The sequence below is a fragment of the Pelobates fuscus genome, chromosome 6, assembly GCF_036172605.1.
Source record: "Pelobates fuscus isolate aPelFus1 chromosome 6, aPelFus1.pri, whole genome shotgun sequence".
NCBI lineage: Eukaryota > Metazoa > Chordata > Amphibia > Anura > Pelobatidae > Pelobates > Pelobates fuscus.
Window position 1 is genome coordinate 21,169,700 of NC_086322.1, and position 20,074 is coordinate 21,189,773.

General features: G+C 42.7%; 1 protein-coding gene and 1 pseudogene across 1 annotated transcript; one reads left to right on the forward strand and one right to left on the reverse strand.

Moving 5' to 3' along the window:
• Positions 1–3,513: 3,513 nt before the first annotated feature.
• Positions 3,514–9,477, reverse strand: LOC134615291 (tachylectin-2-like). Its single transcript, XM_063459788.1, has 4 exons — positions 9,444–9,477; positions 5,373–6,219; positions 4,640–4,820; positions 3,514–3,753 (listed from the first exon to the last, which is right to left on the reverse strand). Exons 1-4 carry the CDS (start codon positions 9,454–9,456, stop codon positions 3,550–3,552), a joined length of 1,245 nt encoding a protein of 414 aa, XP_063315858.1. The 5' UTR covers positions 9,457–9,477; the 3' UTR covers positions 3,514–3,549.
• Positions 9,478–10,724: 1,247 nt separating this feature from the next.
• Positions 10,725–18,514, forward strand: LOC134566011 (tachylectin-2-like; annotated as a pseudogene).
• The last annotated feature ends 1,560 nt before the right edge of the window (positions 18,515–20,074 follow it).

The following is a 20,074-nucleotide window of genomic DNA, read 5'->3' on the forward strand; positions in this document are numbered from 1 at the left end:
GCCCACCCTGTTTCAATTTCCATGGAGAAAATAATTCTCAATGGAAAGGACGTTTAACTAACATCACTACTTAACTTCACAAGCCTCCCTACAGTACAAAGGTTATATTCTTGGCGACATTTCAGTATTCCAAAGAGTGACACCCACGACTTAACCAAGCTTTCCATTCCTCTGTTTATCATTGCCTCTCGCATAGAGGCAGCTACTTCCACTTCTCACCACCCCTTCAACCCACGCACTAGTCAGGGAGGCTGCGTGAGGGACAACCTATACCTAGTCCACATACGCAGCCCATCTGTCACCTAAGATACGCCCAACTAAGGTTAACATTGTTATCCTAATATACTATCTGCATTTACACCCAGCTAGGCATCTGGTAGGGTTTCTCACAGGGGTTCACACGGGCCTTATCGCCATTCCCACAGGTACACTCGTAGGCCCTAACCCTATTATCTGCACCCATTGACCCTCTTACGGTGGACCACCTTCTGTCCACAGCAGTCATACGCTGGGTTCACGATCACCTCCTTACGGTCTTCACACTTCTCATCTTGGCGCACCATTCCCATCGATGTAGAAATTCACTATACCCTATAATACATCTGATCATAGACCTCTTCTGCACCGCACTCTACATCCATTCCCAGCATCAAACTCCCTCATTCCCGCTATGGAGTTCTCACTGCACTACGCAAATCGATCATGCCATACAAGCGATCACTTAGCAAGTAGTAAGACTTGGTTGAGCAAGATGGACTTATCCAACGCCTTTAATCTACTATCTATTCACCCTTCACTATGACACCTGGCCTACGTTCGGGCGGCCATCCTCGCTAACCGTTTTGTGGCTATTTTTACAGGCTGACTTGCCTGGCAGCAACCTCTCAGCTCTTTTTAGTCCGCTTTTACATTCCTGGTGTCCATAACACAGCCGCTGAAGCTCTTGCATGCTCAGTTTAAGGTCTCCCTACGACCTACTACCAGGATACAACCTTTTCATGAGAATCTTGGACTAAGCACACAGTTATACCTCATACATATACGCACGCTTCACGACTACTGTCACTCACGCCAGGGCTTTGTATATTGTTCCATGTCACAAGTAGAGTTTGCTGGATTCAAGACTTTTTTAAACTATTGTACTTTTTGCCTTTTCCTCTGAACCTACATATCAAGCATCTTATTTATACCTCCTATGCTGTCACTCCGTTTTACGTATCCAAGGTCAGACACACTATAAGTACTAATCCATTACTTCACGTCTAAACATTTCATTAAAGGTAAGCTACATCATGGCTTCCTCCTTAATCCCTATGTATATTTAGACAAATGGAGGTCATTTAGTTGCTCCAATGGCCATTGGAGGGAATGCCCGCCTACCAACGTCAAGGCAGACCCCCCTAAGCGGGTCTTAACACTGACCCTTCAGCCTGCTTCCTTGAGCTTCTGGCAAAGATATCTCTAATGAGACAGAAAGGGGTATTTTTTATATACACCCCTATACTTATTAACCCTTAATACACCCTTAATTACTATATATTGGGGCTGATGTGTGTTGTAGTCCTTGCTGCTTAAGCGCAGGACTTCTCTTTTTGTATTTGTATTTACTTTGCATCACACAGCCTGGTTACAATGCTGCTACCCATCCCATGTGTTCCCTATTAAGGGTTAATAAGTATAGGGGTGTATATAAAAAATACCCATTTCTGTCTCATTAGAGATATCTTTGCCAGAAGCTCAAGGAAGCAGGCTGAAGGGTCAGTGTTAGGACCCGCTTAGGGGGGTTTGCCTTGACGTTGGCAGGCGGGCATTTCGGCACACCTCAACCAACTTTGCTTCTCCTACATTCCATTACGTATTAGATAAAACGTGTTCAACTGAGAAGACAGACCACTTATTACAGAAACACAAGCTCTTTTAGAGAGAGTGAGTTTCAGAAAGCTGGAGGACAGCCAGTCAGATTAAAGAAAGGCAAGTAGTGGCACATTGTAGGACAGTGGGACAGAGATCAAGAGAGACTAGATATCTGGGTGTCATTGGCATACAGGTGGTAAAATCCAAAGGAATGAGTTTGCCAAGAGAGGCAGTATGAAAAGAGAACAGAAGGGGAGGATGAGGGGGAGCAAGGGTCATTGGAAAAGGAGACATTGAATTAGTGTTGGGAGAGATAGGAGGGGGAAATCATGAAAAGGACAGTGTCACAGACAGATTCAAAGAGTTTGGAGAAGGATACGATCAGTGTCAATGGCGGAGGATAGGTCAAGAAGAATTATGGAGTAGTGGCCTTATGGGTGTGCCCCTTCATCCTATTCACTTTATTTCAGGAGAACACTTTGAAGCAATACCCTCTGATTCAGATGGAAGTAATGGTAAAGAGAAATAGTCAAGGGTGGGTGGAGAGGAGGAGAACAAGAACAATGAGTATTTCTTGGTCAAGTAGTGATATTAAGCTTCTTTTCATCATCTACCCATTACCTCTAAAACTGAAGTAGGGTTCCACCTACGAAACGCGTTAGCCAGACCTATATGGCAGGATACAGATTGTCTAGAGACACCAACCCAGCAGAGTAATCTCCACTCTCCCTCCATTTTATGCATATATTTTTATATCTCATATTTTACATGTTTCATCCTTTATGGGCATATCTTATTGCATCTCTATTTCCGATTTTGACATTTATTAACTGTATTTTTATGTCATTTATTTTTTAAGAAACTACCTTTTTGATTTACATTCTTAAAGGGACTACCTTATTTTTAAAAGATATTTGAAATATTTTTTCATTCATTCCTTTTTAGATTATAGATAGCTTTAAGCTCCTACAGTTCACATTCATATCTTAGAAGTCCTTTTTCTGTTTTAAGCCATTATCACGAGTCAGCTCCTGGTACCCACACACTATTCTTTAGAGTGTTGTTTTTCAGCTATTGTCTATAGGTTTTGTGAATCCCTATTTTTCCCAGTGTGAGCGACTCAGTGTTAGTTAGTCTCCCTCTCCGCTGTGTACACAATAGGTATACCAGAACCCTCCACTTCTCTAAAACAAACATGCCTGCAGAACAGACCAAGCCATGAAGCAACATCTATGCCACTGTGGTTCACAGCATAGGGGGATGTTTGACTCCCTTCCTAGGGCAGAGTTAACCTGCAAAAATGTCGACCATCCCTGCATTATATAACAGTCATGGAATGCCAGAGATGGATAGTCATATGGCTGACCTCTAGGCTTCTAGTCAGGATGGTTATAGTGTGAAGCAAATGTACATTAATTAGAAGGGGGTTTACAGTTTAGATAAAGGAAAAAGATACCTAGAATTGAACATTCTACCTGATGTAAAGCAAACCGATTGAAAGTCAGTGGAACAAGGGATTGCAAGACATGCACAAGTTTAATTTGTTTTTGTACACCAAGACAGAACATGACATTCCTGCCATTTATACAATTCCTATTATACCATGAATGGAATTATGCAAAGTTTGATTTATCTGTACAACATTTCATATTTCAGATCATATTCCATACAGAGGAATGCACAGGATTATCCATCTCATGGTTTGTAGTCTTCCTGGGTGACCATCAGGTTATAGTGAGTGACCCCTTTCCACATTCCCTGGATGGTGGTCTCATATCCAAACAAAGTGCGGATCTTGGCATTGAACGGTACATCCATTTCTGCCTTGGTCACTGATGCCACCATACGTATTGAATGTCCACCTGGAACCTCCACATCTGTGCTGGATGAGAAGGTTGTCTGCAGAAGAAGTCAGAAGGTTAGAAGCTGAAGGAGGAATGGGGCAAACTGGAAATCTGCTCAGGGCCCTGTGTTATTTCAATCCTCCTCTGCCTGTACTGCAGTACAATGAAGGTAGGTGAGAGATTACAGAGGCACACCACAGGAATTTGTGTTGTGTGGTTCTTATTAACCATTTGCCACTACAAGCACAAAAACAGCTTTAGCATAATTAGGCAGTTTTGGTGTACAAATCATGCCCTTGCAATCTTCCTGCTCAATTCAGGAGATCAATCACTATTTATGCAGCCCTAGTCACACCTCCCAGCACGTGATTTGAACAACCTTCCCAAACACAAAGCTCGGATATTACAGGTTCCTTTATTACATAGTCTGTTTAATCTAGAATTCCTCATCTCCTGCTCGGTTAGTAGCCTCCGAGCCATGGAGCATGATCTATACACCAAAAACTGTATCATTAAGATAAAGTTGTTTTGTTGCCTGTAGTATCCCTTTGAGAAGAAGCATTTACTGTAAAATGCCAACAGAATACAAGTTGGCAAGTTCAGCATAAGTAGGTATCGTGTATTTTATGACAGCTTTTATAGAGGTTGGGCAAGAGTGTACACTGACCAAAGCCAGTTAGCAAGGTTCTTACCCAGCCACCTGCCTTATTAGATATGCAGTTACAGGGCCCACAACTACCAAGTCAGGATGTCTTCTTAACCAGTGGGGCTGTGCCTTTAGAAGAAGCAGATAAGAGTCATACATGGAGTCATGAGAAAGAAACTGAAGCCAGTTGAAGAATAAACCGAATAGCAGAGTGGGTTTTAATATTTCACTGTAAGCAGTATGCCAAGTCTAAGCAACAGAGAATACTTTCTCCCTTCCCACAAGCCATGCTTACCTGTGTTGTGTTGGTTGTGGTGAAATTCCAGGTATGAGTTGTGCTCACATTGATGGAAATCTTGGTCTCCGTTTCCCCTATGAATGGGACTCCAGCTTTAAAGGACATCTCAGCTCCAACAGCAACCGTGAATCCATGTTGCTGGCTGAAGCTGCTGCTCTCAGTTACAGTTTTGGAGAAGCTAAAAAGAAACAAGTCATTAATAGTTTGATAGACTGGAATACTTGGATCAAGATTCAGGCTCTTTACCACCACCACCTCCACTCCCATCCAGTTGGTTAATTTGGCTTTTTTGAGCAAGGATAAAAAGGGAGATATATTCATTTGGAATTTCAGTTTGCTCAAAATTCAGAAAATCTTAATGAGAAAAAAAACCAAGTGCCTTCTGAAAGTCATAGGTCCATTAGACCATATGGAGTGCAGATTACTCTTTCATGACAGTGCCACGTGAGGGGCAAGTTATGGAGCCATCTACTAAATGGCTGAAAGGAAAGTTAAGAAAAGCCATTTGAACACCCTTATTCTTCGATGTCCTCAGCAAACTTACCCATTCTCATTGTAACCATCTAGATCATGGAATAGGACTAGAGATGTGGTCTATACACCACCAATCACAGACCTGAGCATTCCAAGTATTGTATATACACTGCAGGCATTTACCTTTCTAACCCAAGTACAAGCATTATTGCCAGCAGACAGGAGCAAGCAGCACAATGAGGTTTCCATTACTTACGAGAAGGTGTGCTTTAATGGAGTGCTGCTCTTGTTGTTATAGATCTGGGTCTGCACCACCTCTGTACCATGGGATAGGATTTTCCCTGAAGCTGGCAGAAATTCAAAGCTCACAATACTCTGGATGGTTTTATCAATTGTGAAGGAAAGGAGGGGGTAGACATTGTAACCCCAGCCCAGTTTCTGTGCCTTTTCAATATAGTTGGTATCAGCAATGGTCGGGGTTGGTCCTTTATAGATGTTGCCATTCTTTGAATCCACACACCACAGGTCTGACTCTAGGGTGAAAGCCATGAAATGGGTCAGGATGCGCCAGCCTCCTTTTCCAATGGTTTTGCTGGAATCAAGCCAGTTATCGTCTGGTTTGGTTGGGGGGCTTCTCATCACAAGCTTGTCATCATTTGTCACTGCATACAGGATGCCTTTAGGGTCAAAGAAGAGGGCATCAAATTCATTCCAGCTGTTGGTTCCTATTTTGGTGGCTTGGCCATAAAGCCAGGACACATTTTCATTGCTTGGTGCTGGACCCTTGTAGAACTCCCCTTTCTTGGTAGCTGCATACAGAAGGCCATTTGGATCAAAGAACATGAATTTAAACCCATCCCAGTCAGTTTTGCCCACTCTCTTGGCAGTTGAGAACCAGTCCAGGTTTGGATCTGAAGGCATAGCTCCCATGAAAAGCTCTGTACCACGCACAGCAAACAGCACCCCTTCTGGGTTAAAGGCAATCTTACTGACATTATTCAGCTTCCCTACACTGCTAGATCTGGCATCAAAGTTATCCAGAAGATTCTTGGGTGGTAATCCAGCTCTGGCAACATAATCCTTCACAGCAAACAGGAGGGTGTCTGGAAGTCAATAGGAAGAGGTTAGTTAGAAGTAATTCACAACAGTTTGAAATGACAGGTGATGCAAGTCATAAGCCAAGATACTGATTGTAGTTTGGAACAGTTAAAAAACAAGCAGCACAGCAAACATCCCTTCAAGAACACCGAGGCATTTCGTATGGTCTACAGCAGTGCTCCTCAAGGCACTCCTAACAGTCCAAGATTTGGGGATTACGTGTGTCCAAGGCGTTTAGAAAATATAAACTAAACACCCTAGATATACCCAGGTAATCCCTAAATATGGACTGCCTTGAGGAGCACTGATCCATCATTTTCTTTATACCTCCAGGAGATTTCAAATGGACAAAAAGAGAACACTCATTTAGGGATGAGATTCATGGTGTGGCCAAAGATAGAATGGTTCTGAGAGGTTTTAGGCCTTTTACCAACAAGTAGTAGAATTAAAGTGTAGTTTTGAACAGGAATAATGCATCTTATTTACACAGACCAATTTCTAAACACATTTAGTAGTTTAGAGACATTATTGCGGTGGAGTTCTGTTATATACATAGACAATAAGGTGCTCCTAGCAGAGAGGTACTGTGGGGTTTGAGGCCAAAATATGGACTGGATCCCAAGAAATAAGGCTGTCCCAAGTCATTACATTTCTGTTATTTACTAAAATTAACCCCAGATCTCCGCAGTTGTCAGGTTAAAGGATCACTATAGTGTCAGGAAAACAAAGTGGTTTTCCTCACAATTTAGGGCCATGAGGGTGCCTCCACCCTCAGGGTCCCCCTCCTGTGGCGCTGAAGCGGTTGAAACCCCCTTCAGCCACTTACCTTCATCCAGCGCCAGGCTTCCTCGGCACTGGTGACCTCTCCTCCTCCCACTGAGGTCAGCTGAGCCGAACGTGCACGCAAGTGCCGCGCGCAAAGTGTCCATAGGAAAGCATTTCTCAAATCTTTCCTATGGACGCTCTACGCGATGGAGGCATAATATGCCTCCAACATCACAGATGCACCTCGAGTGGCTGTCCAGAAGACAGCCAGTAGAGGCTGGCTTAACCCCAAATGTTAATCTAGCAGTTTGTCTGAAACTGCTATGTTTGCATCTGAAGGGTTAAAAACCTGAGGGACCTAGCACCCAGACCACTTCATTGAGCTGAAGTGGTCTGGGTGACTAGGGTCCCTTTAATTGTGCCTCGATGTCCGTGGCAGACAGGCAGCAACCAATCACGCTGTCTCAGCACATGTGATCACCGAGACAGCAAGTCAGAGAAATTATGCGCTGCAGGGACTTTTGGTCTGCCTTCCTGTATGCCAGTAAAGTGGAGGGACCTGGATCTGTGCAGACCTGCCCCTTTCTAATCATTTAACCCCTTTCCTTTAGATATACCCTCGGCGTCAAAACTAATTTAGTTTCTTTATAAGAAAAAACAAAAAACCCACACCCTAAAAATTTTAATTCTCCAAAACATGGATCCATCAAAATGCACACTTAACCTGTGATGTATGTTTGTATTGAAAAGGTTAATGGTCAACTTCTAAAGTTGTTTGTATTTTGTGACCTGAGACTGGTAATAAACTGAAGCCATATACATTATGTACTCTGTAAATCAAAACAAATGTACCGTATATACGACGAGTTTTTCAGCACATTTTTTGTGCTGAAAAACCCCCACTCGTCTTATACTCAAGTCAATTGTTTGTATTATGGCAACTTACATTGCCATAATACAGACAAGGACCTGGGGCTGGCAGGAAGCGGTTACTTACCTTTCCTGCAGCTCCTGTCAGCTCCCTTCTCTCTCCTCCGGTCCGTGCAACTCCCAGGTCAGCTCCCTCTGCAAGTCGAGAGCCGCGGGGTCAAAGCATTGCTACGGGTTACCGTGGCAACGCTCCGTGCAGCCGAGAGACTTGCAGAGGGAGCTGCACGGACCAGAGGAGAGAGAAGGGAGCTGACAGGAGCTGCAGGAAAGGCAAGTTACAGCTTCCTGCCAGCCCCCTCCTACACAGTGCACACCACTGGACCACCAGGGAGTGAGCCCCCCTCCCTGGCCAACTAACAAGCAGGGATTGGGGACAAAAAAATACAAATATTAAATAAAAAATGAACACCCCCCCACCAAGGCTCTGCATCACATGCGCACACACTGCAAATAAATATTCAATTAATATAATTTTATTTAGAAATTTACTAGTAGCTGCTGCATTTCCCACCCTAGTCAATAAGTTTTCCCGTTGTTTGGGGGTAAAATTAGGGGCCTCGGCTTATACTCAGTATCCCCCCCCCCCCCTCACTAAATTATGCACACACACAGTATAAAGTTTGGCTTTTTTTTTATAATAAATGAGAATTTATACATGAATGGCACATCAAGTTAAGCAGCAATTTCAGCCAAACCTGAGAAGATGTGACATATCAGCTAAGACTCCGGTTTTGGCTTTAGATTGAAGTTCATTTCGAATGCCAAACAGTTCCAAGATTTTTTAATTCAGAGAATTTATAAACATGTATTCCTGATACTGCAGTGCCTGTTTAGATTCCCAGCCCTCCTTAGATCAGTCGGAAAGGTGATTTTAGACACTTTGATCCCATGCTATTCTCACAGAAGATAGTGCTGCCTATGTGGCAGAGATAGTCAGGTTTGATATCAGCCAGTACAAGGCTTTCCTGTAGGAAGATGGGAGGTTATTGCACAGCAAGACTATTCGCCTGAGCCACCTATTTGCATACATAGCAAGTGCGGTTGTAAATGTAGTTCTCAGGGCTCCTGCTGCCGTGTCTAATCCACCCCCCCAAGGCATCATTTTGTAGACGTGATTTGAATTAATGCATCTCTATGAGGAACATTCCTGCAGAATGTAGAGGCACTGAGCGTCAGTACTGCACATTGTGCAGAACTGACACAGGAAGCTCCTCTAGTGACCATCTAGAGTTCCACTAGAGGCATTTCTAGGCAATAATGGCAACATTGCATTTTACCTGAAAGGGCATTGTTTAAATTGAAAAACCTCCAGAGACAATAGGTGGACACCACAACTACATTAATCTGTAGTGATTCTATTAACTATAGTGTCAATTTAATATCATTAATAACAGAGGGTCTATGAGAAACTACAAAAAAACATTACATACATAGTTCTCTATAATGTGAGAGACTCCCTAGTAATGCTCAGTATATACAACCCTACAAAATGAGCTTAAAAATCCACAATACACAGGGATCAGGGATCACTTACCTGGTGTATCCATTATCAAAGAGAGATCAGAAAACAAGCCCCCAAATCTCTAGACTCCCAGCAGAAATCCTTTTTTTGTTTTATCTTGGAGTCTCTGGCTTGTATAGCTGAGGAAAAGTCTCCAGAGATCTCTGTATAAGGGCAATACCTTCAGTGATTAGCTTTATAGTCAGGACCCCTCCCCACACACAGCTGTACCTGGTTTAATAAGCAGGAATGAAATTCACTATCACAGGGTCATTCACTAAACTCTAATCTGAATGGCAAAACTGAGACAAAAATAGTCAAAAAGTGATGGGGATTATGTATAAAACTTCTGACATTCACTTTCAACAAATTTGTGTGAATGTTCCATTTTATTATGAATAAGATTTTTAATACATTGGGGACATATTTTCCATCCTTTGTTGTAGTGGGCCAAAATGTGTTTTTGACACTTTTTATTCCTCTTTCAGATTTTGCTATTTTTTTTCTCCCATAAATCACTGTGATTCTGGATCCACAGGGCTCCATTTCACCAGTCTGCATCGTCCTAAAAATGCAAGCATATTTTTAATAGGGTATATCTAATAATTTCTTCCATTTTCTTTAACCCCTTAAGGACCAAGCTTCTGGAATAAAAGGGAATCATGACGTGTCCCACGCGTCATGTGTCCTTAAGGGGTTAAAGGAACACTCCAAGATAAAAAAAAAAAGGGAGGTAAAAATCACTATATAATAGATATGCGCCAAAGAAAACATGCATGAATTTTTGCTGAATGTTTTCACTGGAGATATATCTAAAACAAGCTTGGACAATCTGCAGATCTTCTCATTTACTAAAGTGGGAATTAGAGAAATTGAAACCAATGGCGGAACTAACATAGGGAACACCCTGGTGCAAAAATGGCTTGCCCCCAATCGCAAGGGTGTCCAAAAGGAAGATCCCCATCTGTTATACAATTATGTACTATTATATATAATAAAATGGAACATTTGCACCAACGAGAATTGTTAAACATAACCCCTCTGTATTGCCTTTCAGATTTGATCTGCAAATATTTGGTGCTTAGTGAATAACCTTGTGAGAATCTACTGTATTCCTGATCATTAAAGCAGGTACAGCTGTGTGTGGGGAGGGGTCCTGACTATAAAGCTAATCACTGATGGTATTGAACTGATACAGAGATATCTGGTGACATTGCCTGATCGGCACAAGCCAGAGACCCCAAAAGGAAATAAGAAGGATCCCTGCAGGGAGTCTAGAGATTTGGGCGCTTGTTTTCTGATCTCTTTATGAAAATGGATACACCAGGTAAATGGTTTTTCTTCATTGTGTCTAAGATGCTTCTCCCTATAACATACACTCCAAGTGTTACTCTAGGAGCTTCATATTGTTGCTGTGTCTGAATGTAACTACACTAAACCTGTCTGGACTCTGTAGAGGTAAAACCCATTGCCAATTCTCTAACAACTTTAGTTGTGTCAACTGTTCTTACAAGGGGATCTAAAGCTTCTCAGAACAACCCTGTAGCCCATGGATCAGCGCAGCTAAGAGGAATAGGCCTTGACAGAGCCAGGAGGTAGGCATAGCAACCACAGGAAGTTAATGACACTTAGCATGCTGGGTGGGGCGGAGCCATAATGGGTGTATTTATACCAGCCATTTTATGAAGTGGCCATTGAAAGAAATTAAGCTTACCTGTCAGTTGTCCCTCCCACCCTCCCTGTATTTGGTTAGGTTAAACGATTTCCCGTTTTTTCACAGCGGCGGGGAATGGCCTGGTTAAATCGGAGGGCAGATGGAGGAGAAAGTGGGCATCCTGGGGTTTTAGTGTGGATTGGACAGTGTTGCACGTGGTTGGTAGGTTCGAGCTCGTCGGTGGCTCCGAACCTGGGGGTGTGGTGGTGTCTTGGTACACCCCTACAATGGATATGGTGGGTAGCGGTGTCTCGGTACACCCCTACAATGGATATGGTGGGTAGCGGTGTCTCGGTACACCCCTACAATTGATATGGTGGGTAGCGGTGTCTTGGTACACCCCTACAAGTGATATGGTGGGTAGCGGTGTCTTGGTACACCCCTACAAGTGATATGGTGGGTAGCGGTGTCTTGGTACACCCCTACAAGTGATATGGTGGGTAGCGGTGTCGTCTTGGTACACCCCTACAATCGATATGTTGGGTAGCGGTGTCTCGGTACACCCCTACAATTTAACCGGGTGGAAATGTGGCCATATTGGGCGGCCAGTTTCTGTATTAACATGTTATTTGGATTGTTATCTATTGTTATTATTGGGGGGTCATTGCCAGGGGAACGATATGTACATGGGGGATGTTAACTTTAATAAGGGCTGTTGGCAATGACCCCATTTGTTAATCCTTAATTATCTTATTTATAATTTTAATAAAGCTGTGGACTAATACTTCCAACAATATAACCTGTGTCCGTGTTTTTATGGGGGTTGGGTAAAGGTGAGCGCAAATGCCGGCAAATCCGACTGTGCGCCTGTCATGCATTTTCCCTCTTTAATAAATTGTAGTGTTTTTATTATACACTTGGTGAGAGAGGCCCAATGGAGAGCTGTTGTACTTGTTTAAACTTGGATGTTCTGCTCTGTCTCCTGTAATAGTTTATTATTTCTATAATGGTCTCTCATCCCTGAGATCTTGTTGCTGGCTGCAGGGAACTAATTGGATATCAATTATCTACATTCCAAAGCTGGTATGTTTGTTTTGAATGTCTCGTCCTTGGTAATACCAGGGTTAAATCTGCCTGGTAAAACCAAGACAACTAGCAGAGTTAGAGAATTAAACTAAACCTGCTATTTATTGTGTCTGTTCTGCCATTTGCATTTAATTCCATGAACTATCTATAGTGAAGGTTTATCACCCAGCTAGACTTTCTGTTCCTAGCACACTAAGTTTAATGTTGCTCTCCATGGCGGCTTAGAACATGAGGTGTTCATGTGGGTGTTTTTGTGTTTTTTTTTTTTTTTTTAATCTTTCTGATGAGAGCACTTTCTGGGCATTGCCACCCATCCTCCATTTTCAGGCCTGACTGTTGGGATGTATGAGCAAGCTTACTGGCTCACTTCGTATTTCCCCTCGCTAGTTTTAAATTGAACTAGAGCTAAAGCACAATTCCCATAGCTCAAATTGTTTTGTAAGCAATAACCACAGATGTCAATGAGGCAATTCAAAGGGATGTTATGGCACTAGAAATAGAGGCAGACTATACAATTAATAAAAGGAATGGAGCATCTTGGTTATGAAGGTTAAAGGGACACTACAATGATGGGAATACACATCTGTATTCCTGCACTATACTTTCCTTGTACCACCTTGCACTGTAAGGGCTATTAAAGCATTGCTTTAATGGGGTTTGCATAAAAGGCAGTGTCTAGGGGGGGCGCCAAGCTGCAGTGATAATGGTACTCGGTGAGGACTAGGAAGCATGATTGGCAGAGATACCCAGGCAGTCTGCCACAATCGTGTGTGTGTGTATATAAAACAGTTTGTCTAAGGGTGTATACATAAATTGCAACATTATCTGTGGCGAAACCAGCTCTCGCCACTGTGAACTGGAGAGGCCTGGTTGCTAGCCTCCTGCCCTGCGACTACGGCCCCTGGACATATTGCTCTATAAAAACTATATTTGGGCATGTAATAATTGATATTACTGCTACTGGGCCTTTAAGGGCCATCCGTGAACTTATTGGGACTTTTGTGATACTGTACCTTTAAGACTGTGGAACATAGTACTTTAACCCTGCCTTTAATATCCTGTATGTATTTATGTGTTGAGTTAACCTGGGATATAGATATGCAGTATTCATCTGATTGTTCGGTAGAATCACTCCATTCAGTATATTGAGTGAAACTACCGAACAACCAGACCACCCAGGAATAAGTGTGCCTCCAATTACCGTTTGCAACAATGTTGCAAACAGGTAATTGGCAATGTATTCTGTGTCCTCTGGGTGGCCGCCATTCGGGAGACGAACACGTGGCGGCGGCCATCTTAAACTACCGAACAGCGGTGTTTTGCCGTCGAGTGTCTGGAACTGAAATCGGACACTCGACTAGGCAAGCACCGCTGAGACCTCCAGACTTCCAGGATTTTGTGGGGAAACTACCGAACGGCCCGACGTTCGGTAGAAAGAAACGCACGAACTAGGGGATTCATGCGAATTCCCCTTAGTCTCTATAACCCAAGTAATTCGCCTGTTTCTATTCCCTTTTCTGTGACCGACCGCAGGGCCAAAATGCATGGAACTGTTTTCGGATACTTTACCCATGCGGTCGGTCAAATCTTTGGAAACCCATATCTCCCGAACCATTCATCCGAATGACTTGAATTTTGAATATGTTGTCCCCCTGAATAAGGGCTATCCAGCGATGCTGTATTTAAAGGTGTACCCCCTGTTTTTGGGGTACATCCAGAACTTGGCTGGAAAAGTGTACCGGATAATTGGGTTTAATGTTATCTGAGGGGAGGGGATGTGTGGGCTGAACCATGTATGTGATTGGTTATTTTATGCCTCCCCCTGGGTGTGGCCTGTATGTGTACTCATGTAATAAAAACCAGGCTGGGTGCCCCAGCACCTCAGACCACTGCTTGACCTTCAACACGGAGCTTTGTCTCGTTCTGGGGGGGATTAACTGTATGCTGTTGGAGATTGACTGCTAGGAGTGTAAGCTGATGTCTGCTTTTCCTATTCATCTGCTAGCAGCTATTCGTGAGGTTCCAGCTTGGAGTGCTATGTTATTCCCTGGTATGCAGTTCGGGAGTTTAATGCATTCACCTATATCCAATTCGTGAGTTTTGATGTTCTGCAGTAGCTGTGCCTTTCTGAGAAGAGGGGATTATCGCCTAAACGGATTTTAACCCCTCATATGCTGAAACGGTCCGTTACATTATCCAATCATGGAAGTCTCAGAACCAGTATTTAATTTTTCAAAATTTGTAATGCTGTTAGTCTCCTGTTGACTGATGCAAGAGACAGTCTTAGATTTAGGAACCCATTTAAGAATTGTGTGTGTGTGTGTGTGTGTGTTGCAGGACGTTTCTAATCAGGCCTACGGTCTTTCAAGTTATGTATAGCGTGATACTCTAACTACGTAAGAAAAAAGCAGGACATGAGACTGACCACCTGTAACATAAAATATGTATGTATGTATGTATGTATGTCTAGGGGAATACTCACTGAGCATTGCATAAGTAAATTAATGTTTCCCAACAGCTGTAATGACTAATATTCAGCACCGATTTCCCTCTGTTCTGGGTCAGTGCTCAGCATCCTTTGCCACTTGACCGCAAATGAACTATGCTTCAATGATATTACTGATCCTGGATTTCCTCCATGCAGATTTTCTAAATATTCTAATAAAACAAAGTGCAAAAAGGTTTTGAGCTCTTCAAATTTGAAGATGAAACCCATTTTTATAGCTCACATTTCTAATGAATAACTTGCACCCTAGCCTGCTTCACTGGTAATAGTCTAATTCCTAATGTGACCATTCTATCTATCTCTATAAAGAGGTATTCTTTTACACTATGCTTAGCCTGTAGAGCTAAAGATTTAAACTCTAAATACAATCTGTTTGTGAACAATCCCATGTTGTGAATTGCATCTGATGGCTATAACCTCTTGCTTTTGAACTTCCAGACACCCTCCTGTTTGCTGTGAAGGATTATGTTAGCAGAGCTGGATTACCACCCAAGAATCTTCTGGATAACTTTGATGCCAGATCTAGCATTGTAGGGAAGCTGAATGATGTCAGTAAGATTGCCTTTAACCCAGAAGGGGTGCTGTTTGCTGTGCGTGGTACAGAGCTTTTCATGGGAGCTATGCCTTCAGATCCAAACCTGGACTGGTTCTCTACTGCCAAGAGTGGGCAAAACTGACTGGGATGGGTTTAAATTCGTGTTCTTTGATCCAAATGGCCTTCTGTATGCAGCTACCAAGAAAGGGGAGTTCTACAAGGGTCCAGCACCAAGCAATGAAAATGTGTCCTGGCTTTATGGCCAAGCCACCAAAATAGGAACCAACAGCTGGAATGAATTTGATGCCCTTTTCTTTGACCCTAAAGGCATCCTGTATGCAGTGACAAGTGACGACAAGCTTGTGATGAGAAGCCCCCCAACCAAACCAGACGATAACTGGCTTGATTCCAGCAAAACCATTGGAAAAGGAGGCTGGCGCATCCTGACCCATTTCATGGCTTTCACCCTAGAGTCAGACCTGTGGTGTGTGGATTCAAAGAATGGCAACATCTATAAAGGACCAACCCGACCATTGCTGATACCAACTATATTGAAAAGGCACAGAAACTGGGCTGGGGTTACAATGTCTACCCCCTCCTTTCCTTCACAATTGATAAAACCATCCAGAGTATTGTGAGCTTTGAATTCCTTCCAGATTCAGGGAAAATTCTATCCCAAGGCACAGAGGTGGTTCAGACCCAGATCTATAACAACAAGAGCAGCACTCCATTAAAGCACACCTTCTCGTAAGTAATGGAAACTCTATTGTGCTGCCTTTGTTAATACTTCTGCTTGTTGGCAATGTTTGTTCTATGGTGTTAGTGAGGTAAATGCCTGCAGTATATGGTGTACTTGGATTGCACAGGTGGTGGATAGGAAGCCACTGTAGCCCATTATCAAAATGGCTGTATAGAGAATGGGGTAACAATGCCAAGGCCATCTATGAATACAAGGAGTCGATAACCTGTCCTATGGCGACTGGTAGCCCTTCATTGGTGAGCATGAAATGAGTCTGTCTGGTGTAGCTGGATCTCTACACAGGACGCTCTCCTTGAATTTCAGATTTGGATGGAACCGATCAGGTTTCAGTGGAAACCTGATCGGTTTTGTATCCTTCTAGGATACAAAAGGCAAATTGTTTAGGGGCTTGTTCTCAGGAGTGTAACGTGTATCCTTGGCTTTTGTGGCTGGTATTTGGTGGATTTTTTTTTTTTCTTCTTAAATGAAAATTGGTCCTCAGACTAGTTGCAATCCCTATAGCATACCCAACAGTCCATACATTTAGTAATATCCCACATGTGGTCAATACTGAATCTTGACAAAACAAAGTAGCTGGAGAACTGGGTCAATAGACCTGTGCAATTCATTTAATCCTATCTTTGAAGAGTCCAAATGTACAAAACTGTCAGATCTATTCACATTTTATTTTTATTTTTTAATATGGATTTCAAAGTAAGAAGTAAGGACTGTCTTTCTTGACTTTTCAGAATTTCAATGGATTGTTCATTAACTTGGTACTTATGTTGCACTCGCATTATTGAGCCATCTGCTCAACTGGGATTAATGGGTACATGAATTCCAGAAGCCAATGGAATGTAAGTCTTTCTGAATTTTAAGCAAACAAAAAGGTTGAGATATTACAGATCAAAATTATTTGCAGGATTTTTTTTTTTTATTACCAAGGCACATCCTTGGCAAACATCTATTTTACGAACTAGATTTGGGTGCGACTAGCCCAAGACCTGCTCCATGAAGTCTAATCTCTCCTAATATATTAATGTGAAGGTTTTCTTTCTAGCTTCTCAAAAACCATAACTGAGAGCAGTACCTTCAGCCAGGAACATGGATTCACAGTAGCAGTTGGAGCTGAGATGTCCTTTAAAGCTGGAGTCCCATTCATAGGGGAAACAGAGACCAAGATTTCCATCAATGTGAGCACAACTCATACCTGGAATTTCACCACAACCAACACTACACAGGTAAGCATGGCTTGTATAATGAGGGTGAGAAAAGCTTCTCTGCATTAGTATTGGTTTCTTGCTTACAGTAAAGTCACAACACCCACATGGCTATGAGGGTAATTCTTCAACTGGTTTCCATTTTCTGCTTGTGACTCTCCATGTATGACTTGTATCTGCTTCTAAAGCAACAGTCCCACTGGTTATAGGTATCCTGGCTTGGTAGATGTTGGGCCTGTTACTGTCACTCCAATAACAAGGTGGAGGCTAGCTATTCACAAATAGCTTAATGGTACTGGCCCAGATCAGTGTACCCTCTTGCCCAACCTCCTCTCTAAAAATAACACTACCTCTTTACAAATTACTGGTTAATTTGTAGTCTGCTGCATTATCTATATCTCATTAAAACCATGAACTTGATGAGGCAGTTTTGGTGTATAGATCATGCCCCTGCAGTCCATTTTTTTTGGTTTCTAGCTCTAGCTCCTCCGGCTGTGTCATTCTGAATGGAGAAATGGTTTAACTTTCAATCAGGCTTGCTATCTAAAATCTGATCGCCTGTTTTCTTCACTGAACTGTACTCCCACATGAGGCTATTGTAGTGTCTAGGAAGATATTAACAGAGCAGAAGATGATTAATTTTAGATTAAACAGACTGTGCAATAAAGGAACCTGTAATATCTAAGCTTCTTTTTCATGAAGTGTTTTGGAAGTCTGTGCAGACCACATGCAGGGAGGTGTGTCTAAGGCTGCCTAAACAAAGTGATTGAACTCCTAAATGGCATAATTGAGCAGTAGGACTGTAGGGGCATGATCTAAACTGCTTCATGAAGCTACAGTTTTGGTGTCTATTGTCCTTTTATTCTAGCCAGGGGCAAGAAGGCTTCAATAATAACCACACAACAAAATCCTGTGTGCCTTTCTAATCTCTCACTTAACCTTATTGTACTGCAGAGCAGTCCCACTGAGAAGGGTTAAAATCCTGCAGGTTTCCAGTTTGCCCCATTACTTCAGTTTCTAACCTTCTGTCTTCTGCAGACTACCTTCTCATCCAGCTCTGATGTGGAGGTACCAGGTGGACATTCAATACGTATGGTGGCATCTGTGACCAAGGGAGAAATGGATGTGCCGTTCCGTGCCAAGATCCGCACCTTGTTTGGCTATGAGACCACCATCCAGGGAATGTGGAAAGGGGTCACTCACTATAACCTGATGGTCACCCAGGAAGACTACAAACCATGAGGTGGATGGCTCCTGTACAATCCTCTGAGTGAAATGTGTCCTGTGGATAAATGTTGTACAGAATGTCTCTCGGTGTAATTGGAATTGTATAAGCCAGTGTCTCCCAACCCAGTCCTCAAGGCACACCTACCAGTCCAGGATTTAAGGATTACCCAGTTTTGTCAAAGGTGTTTTTTTTTCTTTTTTTTTTTCTAAAAACACCTTGGACAAAACTGGGTAATCCTTAAATCCTGGACTGGGTTGGGAAACACTGCTATAAGCTACATGCATTTCATATTCTGTCTTGGTGTAAAAATAAACAATATTGTAAAATGCTTTTTTCTGCTACATATGTCTGTCTGATCCTGTGGGCTTCCTTAACTCTATAGCATTCCTGATTTCCACAAGGCACTCAATGAGTGCACAGCCCCCCAGGCTTATACCAAGTGTGCAATTAAAGCACGTTATTTTACTCCCGATCATGAGATTTCTCACTGCTTTACTTCCAGTGTGTAGTCCTATAAATGATAACCAAAGGTACCACAAATACTTTATCCAATTGGGTTTATTAGCAGTAAACACAGTGCATGTACTTGGCAATAGTTCTATATGCATATCTTATTGGTTGGGTTTTGAATCTCCTAGCCTTTACAAATGTAACTAAACCCCCCTCCCCCCAATTGCTAGAGGGCTCCATAGTCCATTGGACACATTCTTCAGCTTCCAAACTAACCATTTGTAGCAAAAAATTGCTTTCAAATGGGATTTAAATCACAGGGTCAAAGCTAGACCCAGAATCTCCCTTATCTGCATTGATTTTAAAGTTGGAGAATGAACAACAAGCTCAATCTCCTTAGTGAGGTAACTGGATCTGTGATGGTGAAGAGGACATCTGCAAAGGCCAAATCCTATCCTCACCCCCTGAATAAAGGAACCCTTTGATCTGTGAACTCTTCCAAATGGCACTCAAAGGGTTCTATAGCAAATATAAAGAGCACTGGGGATAGGGGCATACCTGCCTGGTTCCACTGCCTATTGCAAAGGATGTTGACTGCCCATTTAACCTAATGCAGCCCAAGAAGCCTTAATAGAGAGCTTAAACCCAGCTGTGGAACCTTGTCCCATGCCACAAAGCCTCCAAAATGAGAGGACATTTTAAACCAACATTTGAGAGCTCTCACGTTGTGTATCATCGATGACTTTAGTTTGCCTTCCCAACACAAACCCCAAATGATCAGAGTGGACCCTTGGGGAAGGAGGGCAGCAGCTAGTTAAAGGTGTTTTTGTCCAGTAGATCCCTAAAGACTTTGTAATATCAGGCCATTAGCCCATCTGGACCTGGGCTTTTCCCACACGGCAACAATCTAATTACCCCCTCCTCTGTAGTGAAGGGCTCATCTAGGGCTTTAATAATCTCAGCTGAACTTTTGCCAGTCCTGTATTTAGAAAGGGAACATCTGATATCAGATTTTGAACCTCCTGGGTGAGGGAGCTTATAAAGGTTGTGATAGAAGGAGCTGAATTCTGTCGCTATGGTGGTGTAAAAGTGAGCACCTCTTGTTTTCGCTATGTAGGCTTTTTGGAGTTTGGGTTTAAGTACTTTGGTCAGCAATTTGCTACTTTTGTTTCCCTGGGAGTAAACAGTGCTCCTAGTGAGCTGGGCTGCCCTGTGGGCATTGATAGAGTAACGATCTCAGTTCTAA

Coding starts and splice junctions, on each gene's coding strand:
- LOC134615291 (XM_063459788.1), bottom strand. Junction 4,821..5,372: donor CCATTAAAGCACACCTTCTC/GTAAGTAATGGA, acceptor GTTTCTTTTTAG/CTTCTCCAAAACTGTAACTG. Junction 3,754..4,639: donor CCACAACCAACACAACACAG/GTAAGCATGGCT, acceptor CTTCTTCTGCAG/ACAACCTTCTCATCCAGCAC.